This window comes from Myodes glareolus, chromosome 4 (assembly GCF_982192425.1).
Source record: "Myodes glareolus chromosome 4, mMyoGla1.1, whole genome shotgun sequence".
In the NCBI taxonomy this organism is placed as follows: Eukaryota; Metazoa; Chordata; class Mammalia; order Rodentia; family Cricetidae; genus Myodes; species Myodes glareolus.
The window spans coordinates 62,932,704-62,950,949 of NC_142029.1; the positions used below are offsets into that span (position 1 = coordinate 62,932,704).

Consider the following 18,246-nt stretch of genomic DNA (forward strand, 5'->3'; position numbering starts at 1 on the left):
TATAGGAGCTCAAACTCTGAGCCATGCACATGTTAGATAAAGTCCTAGCCCTAGAGCCGATGCCACCTGGTCAATGAGGACATGGTTTTGAGGGGAAAGTAACTGGTATATTCAGTAAACTCTTTCAAGTGTTTTGTTGATGACTGATGCTTACATGTGGATTGTTCTTCTCCAGGAGCTCAGTTAATTTTTCTAACAATGCAATAAGAAATTCTCTGGGTTTTCTCAGCACCCAAGCTGGCTGTGCAATAAAGATTCTCAAGAAAACTCCTCCAACAGCAAGTTCACCCTCTGCTTCTCCAAATACCACAGCAAAATCTTCAGGCAACTTTGGAGAGAGGAGAAAGAATCATGGATGAGTCATCTTACATCATTATTCCTCTGTGAAGCCAGAAACGTAAGACCATTAATGAAATCTGCCCACAATAAACTAGTACAAAGATAGTCATTAGTTACAATTGTTTTAAACACAATAAAATTATTATAATTGACATTTCCTCTTAATGGAGCCTACAAAAGAAGTTGCTATCATTTAGTTCTAGTGTAAGTATTACAGTTTTTGTATCTGTTTGAAGCCTGGCCTTCCGTGGTCATGTCCAACACGTCTTAACAATGGAGTAATCAACAGTTAAAGGCTGACAAATTGGTTTAACAGGAATTAAAAACAAAACAAACCAACAACAAAAATACAAAACAAAAAGTCTTATAAAGTAAAAGTGTAGTTTACCTTCCAGTTCACATCAGGGTTATCCCGTTGGTTTTTGAAGTGCCTTGGGGAGGGGGGGTAAGAACATTAAAGTTTAGTCAAATTAACCTTCAGAACAAGTCTTGGAAAGGGGACAGACAGAGCAGGACCACTCCCATCTCTGGGATTCCATCTTTACTTACTCTAGCATCATCTCTCTCACAGTTGTAGACACCTTGTCCCTGGAACTGTCATTCCAGATCAGCTCTGGATTTTCATGAGTCCCTTCAAATATATGCACAGCAGCTTCAGGGTTGTCTCTCATGGCATCCATGAACACACTGGGCAGAAATTTCATTAATGTGATTCGAACCTAGGGAAGGAAGTTCAGAGTTTTAAGGGCCACTGGAAACATCAATATTTGACATGTTCTTCCAAGTTTCCTAAGACAGAACAGTGCAATCTGTGCTATCGGTGAGACCTAATAACAGTTCCCTAAAAGACCTGGAAAGGCAGAAGAGATAAAGTACTCTTACAAGCCCATGACCTGCCATATTATTTATATCTAGTTTCCTCTCTGCTCCCTACAGTTAAGAAAACTAAGAGAACTCAGGCTGGGTGTGGTGCCTCATGCTTGCCATTGCAGCACTCCTGAGTCTGAGGCCAGAGGACTGGTGGGAGTTCAGGTCACTGTCTCAACAGAAAGACCAATCAACCCACCAATCAACCAATACATCTGCCCAAGAAAAAACTTCAGAAGTCCTTGTGTGAAGCTTCCAGAATGCTTTGAACAGGTTCATGTATGTAGAGTACAACCCTCAATTGGCCTGTCCCCCATCCCTCTGCCTTTATACTCCCACAAACTAACTTTTCTAAAGTGCATCTCTATGCCCAACAAGTAGTCTAAGTGCATTTGTTTTGCTCCATCGTATTTTAAGGCACACTGTGCTTGTCAAAAAGAACTTTAATGGTAGTTTTGAAACACAGGGGTTGGCTCAGCTCAGACAGAGGAAGCTGTGGGTTCAGTCCCAAGCACAAACCCCATCCCCAAGACACACCACACACATGAAGATCCATTGCATAAAACGTCTGGAAATTAGAGGGAGGCATAAGGGCAAAGGAAAAATGAGGGCTGGGAAGACACATTTTCCTCCCATGTCAAACTGTGCTCAAATCTTGTCTTATGGAAACTTCACTTGCTAGGTATTTTCTTGACTTCTGACACAAACCATACATGAAGTCAGTAGATACACATAGTCACACACCACACACATAGGTGCACACACAAATGCCAAAAGTTCTGTACAACTATTGGTCATAGATTGAGCTTCAACTTCTAACAGCCAAAGAACTAAAGCAATGACAGTAACATACCAGGATACCCCCAAAATGACTAATGCCAGCCCATTCTCGGTCAGTCAGCCATTTAGAGTGAAGGAAGCAACGGTGCCGAGGTCCCACAGGAGGCTATTTCTTATTCAGTAAATGCAGTGAACAAGACACTCCCAGGCTTAGGCTTACTTCTGTTTATACTCCTGAGTGCAGAAACATCATGCCACAAAGCTATTCCCTTCTAAAAGTGGCTGAGTTCACTGCTTTTCCTGGCCATCAGTCTCCTGAGGGTAAGAACCATTCTTTACCTGTCAAACTGCCACACTGTGCCTCACCCCCAACAGCACATTCTCAAAGCTCAGAAACCACAGCCCCATGAAGTGCTGGAAGCTAAAGTAGGAGTTAAAGACTTTAACTTCCTCTCTGTGAATCTAAAGACATTTAGGTCTGGAGACAAGTTACACTGTGTCATAAACTAAGTTCATAGCCTAGGGCTGAGATCCACAAAGCAAGAGTTCAGATCACAGGCCACTGCCACCTACCACCCCAGGCCACTTGGCCTGTTAGCTTTCCCATCACTTGTGCTTTTCAAAGTTCTAACAAAACCATCTTCTGGAGGACATTTAGTTAGAAACCCAGTCGAGTCCTTTTCACTATTAATCAGCATCTAACAATCTTGGCATTGTTCTATGTGAATTTATGGCAGAAATGGCTGACAGGTTTAAAACTGCTTTATTACAGTCTAGGATCTGTTTTTTTTAAAAAAACCTCCAAATAACTTACCTTATATTTTAAAATATTTCAAGGCTTAAAGCCCAAACTGAACTGTTCTCATGAATTTGGAGGAATAGATTCTCTGTAAGCAAACCGTTATACCACTCTCTTTCTAGAGTGCTGGGAGATCATACCCCAAGTTCGTGTCTGCTGGGCAAGCACCCCAGCACTGAACACAGTATGCCCTCTGGTAGACGCTTGTTGTAAGACTGCGTAGAAACCATCTATTGATCAGGCAGATGGATTTCCGATGTGTCAGATTTAAGCAGAGTTATGCTAGTAAATTGATTCAAAAGCAAACTATAATTTACTTAGATAAACTATCTTAACTTACTGAGTCTTCTCCATTCTAAATTTCTGTAATCTAGTCTGCCAGGGGCATATTAAGTCATTGGTCCCGCTATACATAGTATTCTTCCTTGAGTCTCAGAGTGCTGATCTGTTCAGCAGTGGGATGATGGCCCATGTTTTCATTTGTAAGCAGTAGTTTCAAGTTAGAGCCTTTCCAGTGCTCAGAATTTAACCTGACCCTAACCTGTGTGCACACTCGACTTCCCCCTAACCCTTCAGTGCTATGCCTGTGCTCCTCAGCTGCCCAGCGGCTTGGCCTACACCACATCTGTTGCACATCAATACTTCACTGCAACAGTGCTACTTCCAGGCTGCTTCCTATCACAGACAAGCTGAGCACTTGTGAGATCTCCTCCCCTGCTCCCTATGCTGGGTTTACAGGCACACAAGGTCTTGTATTTCTTTTCATCAGGGGGTTGGAGATTTGAATTCAGGTCTTTTTGCTTGCACAGTTGGCACTCTTATACACTGAACTATCCCCCAGCCCTGCCCTTTCACTTCAAGTGAGATAAGCAGCAATCGCCTTGAGCCTTCCAAGTTTCAGCACAGGCTTCCCTGACATAGAGCAACAACTCCAGCTTCCACAGCACTTCCTGTCTTTGCCATCCCAAACAGACATAAAATCAAATGTCATGAAATAGTTACCTGAGTAACTGACATTTTGTGCTCACCTTTGGACCTATTAGTTTATCTGCTGTCATTTTAGCAAAAAGTTCTGCTGTCTGGGACCGAACCTGTGGATGTGTTGAATTGCAGAACATATCCAGTAAATAAATCAAAGCTCCTATGAAAGAAAGAAAAATAAGCAATGCTTCCATGCAGAAAGCTACTTTTCTCACGAGCAGTTTCTATTCACTTCACCTAACTCCAACTTACCACATCTTATACCTTCATCTCTCTTTTTCTGTCTTTCAATAAAGTTCCACTGCTTTCAACAGTCCTCCTGTCACAGTCTTATGTAGCTGGGAACAGGGCCACCACATTGCCTGGCTAGCTGTCTTAATTTTAAAAACTCTTAACACTTCAATGCATTCTACATAAGCAGACTGTAAGGCAGCTCAAGGTGAAGGTCGGCTCACTGAGCTAGAAGGAGGAGAAAGAGTTGTGTACATTACCCTTTGCCATGGCTTCTTTGATTATCTTTGTATTTGATGCCAAAGCATAGAGAGTCTCTAGAACAAGCTGTCGGCCTGTAGAGCAAAAGACATGTCAAGGAATACATCAACTCCTTAGCTCACATCAGCTTGTGCCAGACCCTTAGCCAGATGTCCCGTAGTGTATCACATTCCCCCTTCACAGTAGCCAGCAGGACAAGTGCTGTTATGGCTGTGCTGTGATGAAGCTGAGGCCCAGAACATTCAACCCCAAGGTCTCAGAGTGAGTTAGTGCTATAGCTGGTTTTCCTTTCCATGTCTGCTTCCCTCTCAAGTCCACATTCATGACCACTATGCTATACTATCTTCCTACCTGTTTTCTCCATGACCCAAACCATCATTTCCTTCCATCCAGAGAACACCTACTAGGCACCTAAGATTTCTACCTGTTGTTAGCATCTTAGGGAAGCAGGAGAAAGAACAACTGGAAACCAATGCTGTACTCCTCGGCCACAGCTGCATGCTGTGTAAGTACACTGAACTAACAGATTTGAGTTCTTCAGAGTTAATGACAGACAAGAGGCTAAAAGAAGAAAGAGTTGACAAAGGAGAGGCTGACAAAGCACTGGGCTGAGACTAAAACAATAACAGTAACGCCCCTTAGAGTCAGCTGAACTATCTAAATGTAAGAGTAAAGTGTTGGCTATACTATACAAATGAAGTAGTAATAGATTTTTACTTTGTCTTTTTAAAGGTTATCTGTGTATATTAACGTTTTGCCTGCATGAATGTGCACCAAAGGTCAGAAGAGAGTGTGCTGGATCCCCTGGAACTGGAGTTGTGAGCTGTGATACGAGTGCTGGGAACTGAACCTGGGTCCTCTGCAAGGGCAGTCAGCGCTCTGAACTGTTGTCACCTCTCTAGCTCCTAAATTTATATTTTGATGATTTATGTCATATTTTACTTTACTAACCAGTTTCGTTTTGCAGTAAGTCTTACAAAGTTTGAAAAAAAAAAGGAAAAGTCACATAAGCTTATAAGGTATGACAACAAAAATCTGCAAATGGCTTCTTAAGGTTTGCCTTTTTCCTTTTTGGGGAGTGGGGGACAGGATCTAACAATATAACCTTGGATGGCTTGGAACTCACAGAGATCCATCTGCTTGTGATTCCTGAGTACTGCCATTTGAAAGAGCTATTCCAAGTTTGTTATTTATTCTAAAGAAAACACTATTCAAGAAAAATGCAACTCCACTCAATTAGATAGAAAGAAACAGCAAACAATAAAGATGACTAAGGAGGGCCCTACCTACAAGAATGAAGAGAGGTAGAATTAAGGTCCGTACAACATTCAAAAGTTAGTGAAGTGGACCAGAAATGTATCTCAGTATTGATTTTGTGATTGAAACTAGACTACAATTGGTCAAAACCTCAATGACCTTCCTTCCACAAAACAATCTTAAGACTAGAACCAGCACAATGACCAACTATTACAGTGGACAACTGTACTGCTTTCAAAGAACCTGCATCAGTACAGGGTGTATCAGAATCAGACTGCAGTGTCACCATCACCTTGGTGGTAATATCTCTATTGGAATCAAATCAGTAAAAGATAAAGGGCACAGTACTAAGTGCAAAGCAATCACCACTACCTTATACATAGCTTCTAGTACTTTCAATTATAATACATTATGGAATACCAGCATATTTTTGTTACTCAAACCAAGACTATGCTCAACAAACTGACATTTCCAGGTATTTTGCTTGGGTTTTAGACTTCTCTCATTCCCCAACTTTCTACTTTTATATGGGAAACAACATAACTTTATTCATTTATACAAAACATAATTAGAAAAACAAATCTAATATGGTGATTACTACTTAAAATATTCTAAAACTCAACAAGAATGACACGTCTCAAGTTTTGTATCAACCGTGATCTACTGTCCCCTATCAGCTATTATGCTGTGGTTTCCAAAATTTCATCTGTGCATATACCTACTTGATGGCAATGAATGTAGAAGAGCCAACAAATTGGACAAAACCATGGATTCTGCAATATTATTGACACAGTCTTGGTTGGATGTCACTATATTCACAACCTGAAAATTAATCAACAGGATATTAAATAATTTTGGTCCTAAATTAAATGAAGTGATGGTTTTACAAGTGACAAAAATGTTTGGAAGACAAAATTTTTAGAAGAGTTTAATTTCAAAAGATTGGCTATTGTTAATTTGATTGTTTGAGGAACCTGCTATCTGACATAGAATGCCTTCCAGAACTGTGGTCACAAATGGGGGCAATTGCGGGGGGGGGGGGACGACGACCAGTCTTTATCATGACTTTCTCTTGCTTTAGGAAGTAAATGTCCTTAGCAGCTAACATAACAGACTGCTCTAGCCTCTATTATAAAGAAATTGGTGCACTCTTCTTTCAAAGTAAAGCTATGTCAAGTCTAGCCATGGCTGTATGCAATGAAAGACTGATGTCACTCGAACCAGGTTCAGCATTCCAGAACACTGTATCTGATAATGTTCAATTAAAAAGTTACAAGATTTCTGATGAATTTAATGATTACTATTCTATTAACAATATGATACACCAAAAGGTAATCTTAGCACAAATTACACAGTGTTTTTTAAAGCTATTTTTGTACCTTCTCCTGCAAGGTTGGAAGTGGTGTTTTCGGTAACAAACCATGTGTTGTAATGACAGGGCCATCTGAGGATGACCACAATCTCTTACTTTGAGTTGCCTGAACAAGCATGACCATGATCAGGGGCTTCCTTATTCTGTCAATAGCTGCAACCAAAAATAGCATCCTGGGGCCCTAATAGTTTCATTCTTTTGGAGAAAGGGCTCCAACTTCTCTGGGACCCTTACCACCCAAGGGTTTACGATGTGTCTTCTATAACCCTTCACCAAGAGGTCTGTAAGTCTTGCTAAAATGGTTACTTTTGTGCTGGGTGTACAAGGAGAGGGAACAATTAAGGGGGCAGAGGTAAGGTTGATCCTCAAGAGGTGTCCCAGTCATAACACATCTTTCTGTGGGCACCAAGATAGGGAACTGCCTTCTCCTCTTGCTGATCTGTGGTTACTGAACTTTCCAGTAAAGTCTAGTCTCTAACACACTCCACATGGCACTCTACAATATACCCAGGCCCCAATGCATGCCAACAACCACAGATAGAACCACCCTGAACAACAGTGTCCAGCATTTGCTTTTAAAAGTTATATTAATTACATCAATTCAACTTGAAAAATACACGAATTTGAGGCAATAGACAAAATGAATATAGCACACAGATTTTCATCAACTTTAGACAGTGGCTGATCAAGTCTCAAAGCACTGACAGTAAGTAGTAGGAAGTGTGGCATCCCCTTGTATAAATAAGCTTTACCTCTAAAGCCAGCTGCTGCACTTGACCAGCTCCATGGACTCGAAGCAGAGAAAATATTAACTTAAAATGTCCAATGCATTCACTTTCAGAACCTAGGGAATGAGAACAAGTAGTTATATTATTGACAAGAGATACACTTGTAGGCCTTTGGAAAACACACTGTCATTTGCTGTGAATCCTATCTCTGAACTCTGAGGAGTATCTGGAAGCTGCACAGGGTGTTAAGCAGCAAAGAACAAAATATTTAGAGTTTCTCTGGTTTGCTTACATGCCTACCTCTAGTCCCAGGCTAAAAACAAGAAAAATTTCATATAATCAATCCAAATACAACTCAAAAATCCTAAATAGAAGAAGGTAATTTTACTCATTACCTCTACTAATATTCTCCAACCTACAGCCCAGAAGTGGTACGAGCCTCAGGACGCATATGAACGCAGTCCAACACAATGTAAACTGACTCAAAGCATTGTGGGGTTTGGTTGGTTTGGGGGGTAACAATTACTCATTGTCAAGCACAACTCTATAGATGATAATGCTTTGCAATGTGGAAAGATTGGACAGTTTTGTCTAGATTTTAGGATTACCCCCTCAACACAATTGTATTTTGGGAGAATCTGACATCATTTAGTCTTTAAGACTAGGATAGAACTCTGCAGCTTAAAGACAACATCACAAACAATTTGATATGCACACATCAGTGATTCTTATAAGAGAAGAATATTTCCATTCCTACCCACTTCAGTTCTAATTCTATGTATCTGCTAGCACTCTAGTTAATCAAGCAAAACACAGAACAGGTTTTGCTCAGCATACTCTTCCTTCTGCTACAAACCCGTAAAAGAGTGTAATGTGTCATCTTTTGAGGTCCTTGATGCCTTTGTCCCTAAAAGTCTGAAAACATTCAATAAGCGACTTTTAAATTCAGTTGTAAACCACTTCTGAATAGGTAAGAACTGTGCTAACTAATCAATGGGATGCAGGAAAGCAAGGAGCGCACATGGTCCTAACATGAGAACTGCAGGGCGGACTCAAAGCCGAGTTCCCACGCAGCCTCCTCAGGTCTTTACCAGCTGCAACCCACAAACGTCCCATGCTGAAGCTTCACTGTGCCTCAAAACACCAGTAGCATTTTATAACGACCTCAAACAATACAGAACGAGGTATTCTCTGGGCTTTAAAAGTCAATGTACCCTGTGATTGAATAATTTTCCTAATATTACTACTGGTTATTTGAACAAAATTTTGACAAATACCAAAAAGCTAAAAATTTAATAGTATTTCAATAGTCACTGAAGAGAATAAATAAATACTTTAAAGAAATTTAAACTGGGGGTGGAGAGGATGGCTCAGTGGTTAAGAGTACTGTCTGTTCTTGCAGAGGATCCAGGTTCAATTCCCAGCATCCACATGGAAGCTCAGAACTGTTTTTAACTCCAGTTTCAGGGGATCCAAAAGGACACACATGCAGGTAAAAACACCTATATATATATATATATATATATATATATATATATATATATATATATATATATATATATATATATACACATACATATATATATATATATAAAATAAAAATAAATTAAAAAAGAAAGAAAGAGAGAAACTGAATTTGTAAATCTGTGCTGTTTCAGGGTCTCCCTCTGCTGGCAGAGGTTAGAAACGAAGGCTGTGCTAGGTTAACGTCATTTTACCTGCACTATTACCACCTAGATCCAGGCAGCTAGGATGGTCATCTGGACATTTTTGAATGTCCTTTGAAAGACATTTAAGAGAAGAAGTCCCACCCTTTTTAAAACTTCAGACAATTTTCAAGAAATATAAGTGTCCATATGCAAATAATACTGCATTGAGGACAAAAGAGGCAAAATTTAGATCATCTAATAAATATTCAAGCATGTCAATTTATACCAGTAATATGAAAATTCAGTGTAACAAATGGTGCTATTTCAATTTATTTTTTCTTAAACACAAATTCTTCTAAACACAGTACCTTGAACTCTCTTTTAGCTTTCGGAGACAGTATGACATCATCTCCATTTATTATTATATCACGTGTAGCAAAAAGCTAAGTGTGAGTTTTCCCTGAGTCCCCACAATAAAATTGACAGTGTTTTGGAACTCTCTGGCTGTTCTAATGGTGTTAGAATCAGTGGTGCAATCACATACCTGGGTTGTATTTGATGACATTTCTCAGAGCCTCCAGAGCCATTTCTACTCTCGGTAAGCGGTCCCCATGCTGCTCTGACTCCACTTTTGCAGTATGAGTGATGGCCATGAACGTGTGGAGGTACTGGGCCTGAGAGCCTATGTAATCCAAGAGACTCGCAGCAAACTCTTTTGGAACCTAAGACAAGCACACAAATATATAAATGTGCAGCCATCGTAATAACCTATCCTGAAAATTTTAGAGCAAAAAAAAAAACCTCAAGAAATTGAATGGATGTGATTGAACTGTGAATACAAATGCACACAACTATGCATAAAGGAGTGGGAAAACCAAAACCAATTAAAATTTACCTAACTTTCTGAGATCTTACACACTTTCATCAGTATCATGGTACAATGTTAAGATTAGGATATCTGATCCCTTTACTAATCTAAGTAAGAACATCTTTGACTTTTTACAATTAAATTATATTTTTAGAATACAAAAATTACTTACAGTTGAATAGAAATTCAGAGGCCAGCTTTCCAAGGGTCTTTTCTAATCACTTAACTCATTTTGCTGACTAACTAGTTAAATATATTATTCTGTGAATAATAATATACGCTAATTTGGTAAATTCCAATTTCAAGAGCAAATTCTAAAACAAAGCATTATTTCTAACCCAGCTTGGTAATGAATGTCTGTAATCATAGCTACTTGGGAGACTAAGTCAAGAGAAGTCTGAATTTAAGGCCAGCCTGGGCCACAAAGCAAGACCCTATTTCACATATGTCTGCACACATCCATATATACACACGGTATGATTCACTTCTCTTTACAAGTCACTCAACTACAAAATTTTGCCTTTTCCCTAAGCAGCAAATACAAGGGACAGAAAAGAAACAAGTGGTTGTTTTATGAACTTTATGAAACTCAATTCTTCAACAATCTAGAGCAGTAGTTCTCAATCTTCCCAATGTTATGACCCTTTATTCCTCATGTTGTGGTGACCCTAACCATAAAATTATTTTAATGCTACTTCATAACTGTAATCTTGTTACTGCCATAAATTGTAATGCAAATATCTAATAGGCAACCCCCGTGAAAGGGTTGTTTGACCACTCCAAAAGGGTCATGACCCACAGGTTGAGAAACACTGATCTAGATGAAGATGCTTGTACCAGCATAACATATAATGGACTCATCAAATAAAGAGGTATTAATTCCAATTTGTACAACTTGAATAAGTCAGTAGTAGTTCTCAGTAAATATGATCACAGGCATCAGATAAAATTAAAAGCCAAGCACTTACCTCTAGCTGAAAAGTTGGAACTTCATTATATACTCTAACAAAAATCTCGCCCACAATCAGTTCTTTGGCATGGTCACTGTAGACAAATTCTGCTCCATAAGTTTTGTCACAATCACCCTTTAAAAATAGAAAAAGACTGTTAGATGTAAATGTCCAGTTTGTAAATCTACCCTATTTTGTTTAATAATGCACAGAATACTTCAAGAAATCCACTCACACCAGAGAGAGGGCAAATGCAACTGTGATGTATGTGGGTAGAACATGGCCAGATAGGCCAGTGACAGCAGGGCGGTTAACCTCTACTAAGACTACTAGGACTCAGTCTGAAGTCTCAGGTCACTAGGGTGAGTCAAGAGTTAAGAACTGGCAATAGAAAGCAGGCAATGACACTGTTCCCCTCACTCTAGGGAACATTTAGCTTGGCCATCTACGGGGTGGGAGTAGAGCTGCCAGAGAAATGAGCACATGCGGGCTGGGAGTGACAAGTAATAAATATACTGAATTAAAGCACCCAATTCTCCTAGTGCATACGAGCTTCTCCATTAGAAGGTGGTGAATAAGGGGAAATGTCAGTTTTGATAATGGAAGCTTGGACTGACAGGAAAATCAGTTCATCATGAGCAACACTTTGGAGCATGAAAATGATGAAATATGTCAGCTGTACAAAAGTAACAACAAGAAAATCCTAATGTAGTATTTTAAAGATTTATTTTTATTAATTTTAATTATGTTTGTGTGTCTGCATGTGTGGGACTACACAGGTGAGTGCAGATACCTTTGGAGACAGATGAATTAGACCCCTTGGTGCTGGAGTTACAGGAATTATGAGCAGTCTTACAGGGATTGGGAATAAAACTCAGATCCTCTGGAAGAGCGGTGTACTCCCAACTGCTGAACACCCTAAAGTACTATCTTGTACAACACCAGGCTATCCTTAAAATGGGCCAATTGAGAGGTGGCCAAAGGCTGTTGATTTGACATCTAATTGGGAAATAGCACATTTTGTTTCAAGACAGATTCCATCAGAGTAAGTCACCTAAGAGCATATAAAACACTAACATACCTTTTTAATCATATTTTCTTGTTGTGACTCAAGAAATTCAAGCAGTTCCGCTCTTGTAGAATTGTTCCACATCAGGTAAGGGTTCTCTGTGTTGCTGTTAAGCATCTTCAGAATCTAGGAAGACAGTATCACTGTTTAGTCACACTCATGGAGCCTTGAGTATCAGACTGCGGTTGGTTACCTCTGTAAGTCTGACAAGCTTGTTGATGCCCTCCATCTTGCAGTAAGGAAAACCAAGGCTACAAAAGCTGATGTTATTTGTCACAGGTCTTACACTAGTAAATGTGAGACTGGGGGTGAAATCCGAGCCTGATTTCAATCAACTCCTCAGTCTTCATTCTGTTTGGTGGAAACTCCAGTACCATAAGTATCTAGTTAGCAGTAAGTATTTCTAAATACACACCATACTTTCTGTACATACATATGCTCGGAACAAAATCTACATCTTTATGAAGCACACCCCTAAGGAAAACGGGGGGTGGGCACCTGTGCACCAGGTGGATTTCCTGTGAACACCCCGACTCAGGCTGCAGCTGAGGAGCTCTGCAGGCTGATAATGTTTCCGTTTGGCCCTCTTTAACTGTAAGTGTAAACACATATTCCACACTTCAAGCGTTTGAATGAAAAATGTTTCCATTCCTCATTTCCAGAGCTCTAGGCTAGGAAGGAAGTTAACCTGTGTCACTGGTGTCTAAGTGAGAATGGTCCCTTATCATTTCCAGAGCTCTAGGCCAGGAAGGAAGTAGAGCACATGTGATGTTTGAATGAGACTGGCCCCATTGGCTCATATATTTGAATGTCTGGTTCTCAGCTGGCAGAACTGTTTGGGAAGGATTAGGAGGTACTTGAGGAGAAGGTGTGTCATTGGGGGTGGGTTTGAAGTTTCAAAAATGTATGCTAGGCCCAGGCTCACCATGTCTCTGCCTCTGCCTTCAGATATGGATATAAGCTCTCAGTGACTGCACTAGTGTCATGCTGGCCACACTTCCTGCCATGGTGGTCATGGACCATTTGAAACTATAAGCAAGTCACCAATTATTTTCTTTTATCTCATTAAATACAGATAGAAATTATGGAAAGACTTGATTTTGAAGTAAAAAAAATTTAAGGCTACTGAAGGTAATCCTTAAGTCTTTGGTATTTCTGGAGGGGATGTTTGTAGTCAGCAAAAGCATCAAACTAGACAGCAGAAGACCCAGGGGAGAACACAGCTGGCTCCTCCTTAGGGGAACTGAAGCCCCCATACTAGAACAACTACCAAGCAAGGGGAGGGTTCAGACTCCTAAAAGCGCTTGGAACTTTAGAAGTCTAAGGACTTTGTCTTCATGAAAGTAAAAGACAAAAGAAAAGAAGGAAGAAAGGAAGAGGAAAAAATGGTCCTCCATTCTACCACTCAAGGATGACCACGGCTAACATCCAGTGCAGATTCAACAGTCTACTGGTTTTCTAACACCAAACATGGGGTCTAACCTGTCCACTTAAAAATCTTTGTTGTTTGATTTTTGAGACAGGTCTCATTCTGTAGCAAGACTGGCCTTGACTTTGTTTAATCTGCACGAACGTGCAGCATTAAAGTCTTGTAATTTCTCAAGGTTTCTCTTACCAAAAGCACTCGGCATAGCACCTACCTAGTGCAGCTTTACAGTTTAATACCTCAATGCTGTTTTCCTAGCCTGCTTCTCAGTGACCCTTACCAAAGAGGGCACATGTTGAACGGGGGAGCTGAGTAGTACTTATTCACCATGAACTGATGGAAATGCATGTATGCAGGGGATATGAGCTGCATGGATTTATTTTCAGCATTTCAACCTTGACCAAAAATAAGCCATAACTTACAACAAACATCTAAACAAACTTAGTCCCTGACTGAAAGCATCACTGCAAATTTGTTCTCTTGTCCTAGCTCTTTGTGATTCAAGGTTGGTTAAGAATAATGGTAGGCTCTATAGTTGAGAAACATGAAGCTAATTCTCTGTCTCAGAAGTTGGACTCCAATGTCTGTTGTCACTGCCATAAACCCACAATACACTCAGTTTCTTGGCTAAGAGAACAAGCAAGTGAATATTCAATTTTCAGGACTCTCAGAGCAATCAGGATTATCCTGTTCCTTTAGCACTTAAAGGATTTTGCACTATCCACAAACCCAGCTCACTGCTGTAGTCCTTACCTCAGTAGCACTAGCCACAGCTAGCTTTCTAGCAATGTATGGTGTCAGCATGCCAGCCAAACTCTTCCTTACGGTTGGATTTTCTGGGGTTGCTTGGTTGTCAAGCAAATACCCACCAAGTCGACTCAGAGCATGGACACTGAGCTTGGCAAGACTGTTGGCCACTTCCTGTTATATATATATATGAAAATAAGACATTAAAGTAGGTATATTCCCTTACATAAGTGACACAGATAGCTTTATGGTGTCAATACTGTATAGAAACATTTTAATGATCAGCAAGGAAACAGCTGGCACAGGCATATCAACATCAGCACCACAAAACTTATGCATTCCAGATTTATTTTGTTTTTAAATAGGGAAACCCCTTAGCACTGACATACTTATCTGTCCTACAGAATCACCTGGAAGTGGGGTGAGAGGAAGAGACAGGAAGGGAGATCTAACTGCTAGATGCACATTCTGGGAATATGAGCAATGAATGACAACAAATATGAACCAAGAAATAGAAGAAAAAAATCATTAAAAATCAGACAATACAAAGGTGCTTGGAAGATCTAGTCCCAAGAGCCTGATACATTTTTATACTTCCCTATTATATAATTCTGAAATCATAAAGTTGACTGAGTAACTAAGAAAATATTATATGATTTCCATTCCTTCAATTCCCTTGCCTTAAATCCCTCACACATAAATAAAGTCCATCCCTGCACTGGAGAGCTGGAAGAGGGAAGATAGTCTAGATGACAGGAAGATGGTCTGGGCTACGCAGTGATCTTGAAGTAATTCTGGGTTGCAATTAAAGAACATGCGTCATCTTAAGGAGCAGTCAACGTCATCTTGAAACAGCATCTCTAAAAGGCTCAAGCTTTGCTTCTCGATGATTTGGGTTTGGGGTAAAGTTACCTGCTGGTTGGTTTCTTCGTTTTTCTGAATGCCACTCTCTTCCAATGTATAGTCATAGTTAAACAGATAACCAAGTAGATGCCATAAAATTCCAGCCTGAAATAGATGTGTCTGTAACCAGAAGTCTACAGCAAAAGAACTGACACATTCCACTGCAAGGGCGGCCACCCGTGGGATACTCTGCAAGGAAAAGAACAAGACTGACTTGCAGGGTGAAAAACACTGCTAAGAGAAACCAGCCATGAACACATGGCCAGCTAGCTATCTTTTCTTGCAAAATATCTTACCGAGTGCAAAGACTCAGAGAATCAGTTTTCTCAACTTTCATGTAAAAACTGCTAGTACAATCAGAGAACTGAGCTTCACACCAACAGCCTTGCTCCTCCTAAGCCTTCAGAAGGCACCAAGCAGAAGAAGCTGAGGAATCTGATCAGGTGCCCATTCCCAGCTGCCTCAACCAAGATCAGCACCTCCGTCCTTTCTATTCAGCACAACTCAAGTCTCTTCCCTATCAGCCGCAGCATCTTTAGAGTCGGCTTCTCTTAGTGGTTCCAGGTTGGGAGGGAGTCAGCATGTTCTTACTTCTCAGAAGCCCTCACAGTAAGCAGTGAGCACATCACAGTTTCTACAATGTCCTGCCCTTATATTAGACTTCAGACTCATCTTCTCTCTTCCCTTCCTTAGAAACTGAGACTCTCTAGCTATGTCACTACAGTCTTACTTTTTGTGGGTCAGAATAAGAAGAAACCCGTTGTTTATAGAAATGTTTCTAGAAGAATACTTAAAAGATACGAGCAATTTACTTAGAAATAATTTTGGGTAAACACATGGCTATAAATCAAGCACTCACTATAAATCAAAACCCACAGTGACTGAACCCTGTAAGGTGTGAGCTATACCTTGCCAAAATACAGCACCCGGCAGAGGTCCTTGATGATGCCGGGCATTTCTGTGATCTTCTCCCGGCACTCTTCAAACTGCGCAGCCACGCTATAGCATCTGCTTATGTGTCCGCACACCTACAGACAGCATAAGAGACAGAAGCAATCACATATGTACCCATTATGAAAGACATGTAGAAGACAAATCTGCACAGATGTGAGCAATACTTAATGTTATACATAATGCTCCAAAATTAAAAACAGGACTTTTCGATTAAATTAGGGGAAATCTTAAGATATAGATGAAGAGGTCAGCATACTATGAACAAACACACCATGGCTTGTTTTTGTGCTACCACTGAGCTATAAGAATAGGGTTTTTTTTGTTGTTGTTGTTTATTTGTTTTTTTAGACAGGGTTTCTCTGCATCTTTGGAACTATCCTGGAACTAGCTCTTGTACACCAGGCTGACCTCGAACTCAGAGATCTGGTGTGGGAGAATTGTCTGTATTCTGTCAATCATATTTTAATAAAACGCTGATTGGCCAGGCAGGAAGTATAGGCAGGAAAGCCAGACAGGAAGTAGGGGTGGAGCAAAGAGACTGGGAGTATTCTGAAAGCAGAAGCTCCCTCCGCATTCCTGCGCAGACCACCGAAGAGGCAGCATGTAACTTGCCCAGCTGAGAAAGGTACGGAGCCATGTGGCTAATGTAGATAAGGATAATGGGGTAACATAAGTTATAAGAGCTAATAAGTAGCCTGACCTAATGGGCCAATCAGTTTATAACCTAATGTAGACTCTGTGTTGATTTCTTTGGGACTTGCCGGCTGTGGGGTACCGGGTGGGATAGAAACCCCAACAAGCCTGCCCTCATGTTACAGAGATCTGCCTGACTCTGCTTCCAAGTGCTGGGATTAAAGGCACGTGCCACCACTGCCTGGCAAGAATAGTTTTATTTTTTTAAAAATGTTAAAAGTGCTATAAAAAAATAAACAATAAATTTTAAAAAGATTATACAACAGAGAATGTAAACTTAATGACTTAAATACCCATTTAACTTTTACTTTAAAAAAGCTCATGGGACTCTTAGTTAAGGTATTTTTGTGCTTAACATGGCAGGATATCATAAACTCTTTCCATACAAGCCACTTCAACACAGCAGCTTCAACTCAGAGCCAGTACCCAACTTATTTAATTTAGTCTATGCCTAAGGAAAGAAGGGTCACAAAAAAAGCTATGCTCTGTAATTTAGCGAGTTCATGATGGGTTTCTGTTAAAGAATTAAGTTATTTCAACCTTGACAAACAATAGTCTGTTAATATACTGTGAGGAGGACAGAGGAGGAAACTAGAGAGGTGCAGAGGTAATTGAAATAAGAATGACAGAAATGATGAGTGTTTGAAGCTAGTGATGGAAACCTGAAGGGCCAGCACATGGCTTTCCACCTTTTTTTAAAAAGAGAAAGGTGCTGGATGGTGGTAGCACACACCTTTAATCTTAGCACTTGGAAGGCAGAGGTAGGTGGATCTCTGTGAGTTCAAGGCCAGCCTGGTCTACAGAGTGAGTTCCAGAGCAACCATAGTTGTTATACAAACCCCATCTCAAAAAAACGAGAGAGAGAGAGAGAGAGAGAGAGAGAGAGAGAGAGAGAGAGAGAGAGAGAGAGAGACCTTTCTGCAGTGAGGACATTTAGTGGTGTTCTTACAGTAGGACCAGCTGCACCAGCCTTGCCTGCAAACCTGCTTGAGAATCACATCATCTACCCTATCCTACACTGAGAAACTCAGTAAGGAGGAAGGCAGTTTTAAGGAACACCCCAGTTGATGCCTGAACTGCCGTCTAACATACCATTTAGCCTCACCTGCACTGACATGTCCCTTGGTTTACTGGAGCGATTCAGGACAGCCACGCAGCGACTAAACGCCTCCTGTAACACCTATCAAGGAAGAAGTATGCCATTAGGTCTCCACTTGGACTTGAAGGTAAAATGCCTCTTCCAGCATGGATAAGATCACAGAACCTTTTAATGTTACAGATTAAGTAACTAAACACTTACACAATTGACATTTGTTACATAAACAAGTAAAGAAAGGGCTGCACAGTGTACTGATTTTTTTTTTTTAAAGCA

General features: G+C 40.3%; 1 protein-coding gene across 4 annotated transcripts in view; it reads right to left on the reverse strand.

Moving 5' to 3' along the window:
* Positions 1-18,246, reverse strand: part of Dnajc13 (DnaJ heat shock protein family (Hsp40) member C13) — a 121,642-nt gene that overhangs the window by 13,936 nt on the left and 89,460 nt on the right. For all 4 annotated transcript variants that reach the window (XR_015001866.2, XM_048416817.3, XM_085689652.2 and 1 more), the window contains 14 exons: positions 17,980-18,054; positions 16,136-16,255; positions 15,237-15,416; positions 14,331-14,498; positions 12,164-12,277; positions 11,101-11,217; positions 9,809-9,986; positions 7,640-7,731; positions 6,238-6,337; positions 4,258-4,332; positions 3,814-3,926; positions 889-1,058; positions 728-770; positions 155-328 (listed from right to left, as the gene is read on the reverse strand). Coding sequence is in view for 3 of the 4 variants with exons in the window: in XM_048416817.3 (XP_048272774.3) it covers positions 155-328; positions 728-770; positions 889-1,058; positions 3,814-3,926; positions 4,258-4,332; positions 6,238-6,337; positions 7,640-7,731; positions 9,809-9,986; positions 11,101-11,217; positions 12,164-12,277; positions 14,331-14,498; positions 15,237-15,416; positions 16,136-16,255; positions 17,980-18,054 (1,719 nt within the window). In the remaining variant the exon portion in view is untranslated. The remainder of the gene's footprint in view (positions 1-154; positions 329-727; positions 771-888; positions 1,059-3,813; positions 3,927-4,257; positions 4,333-6,237; positions 6,338-7,639; positions 7,732-9,808; positions 9,987-11,100; positions 11,218-12,163; positions 12,278-14,330; positions 14,499-15,236; positions 15,417-16,135; positions 16,256-17,979; positions 18,055-18,246) is intronic.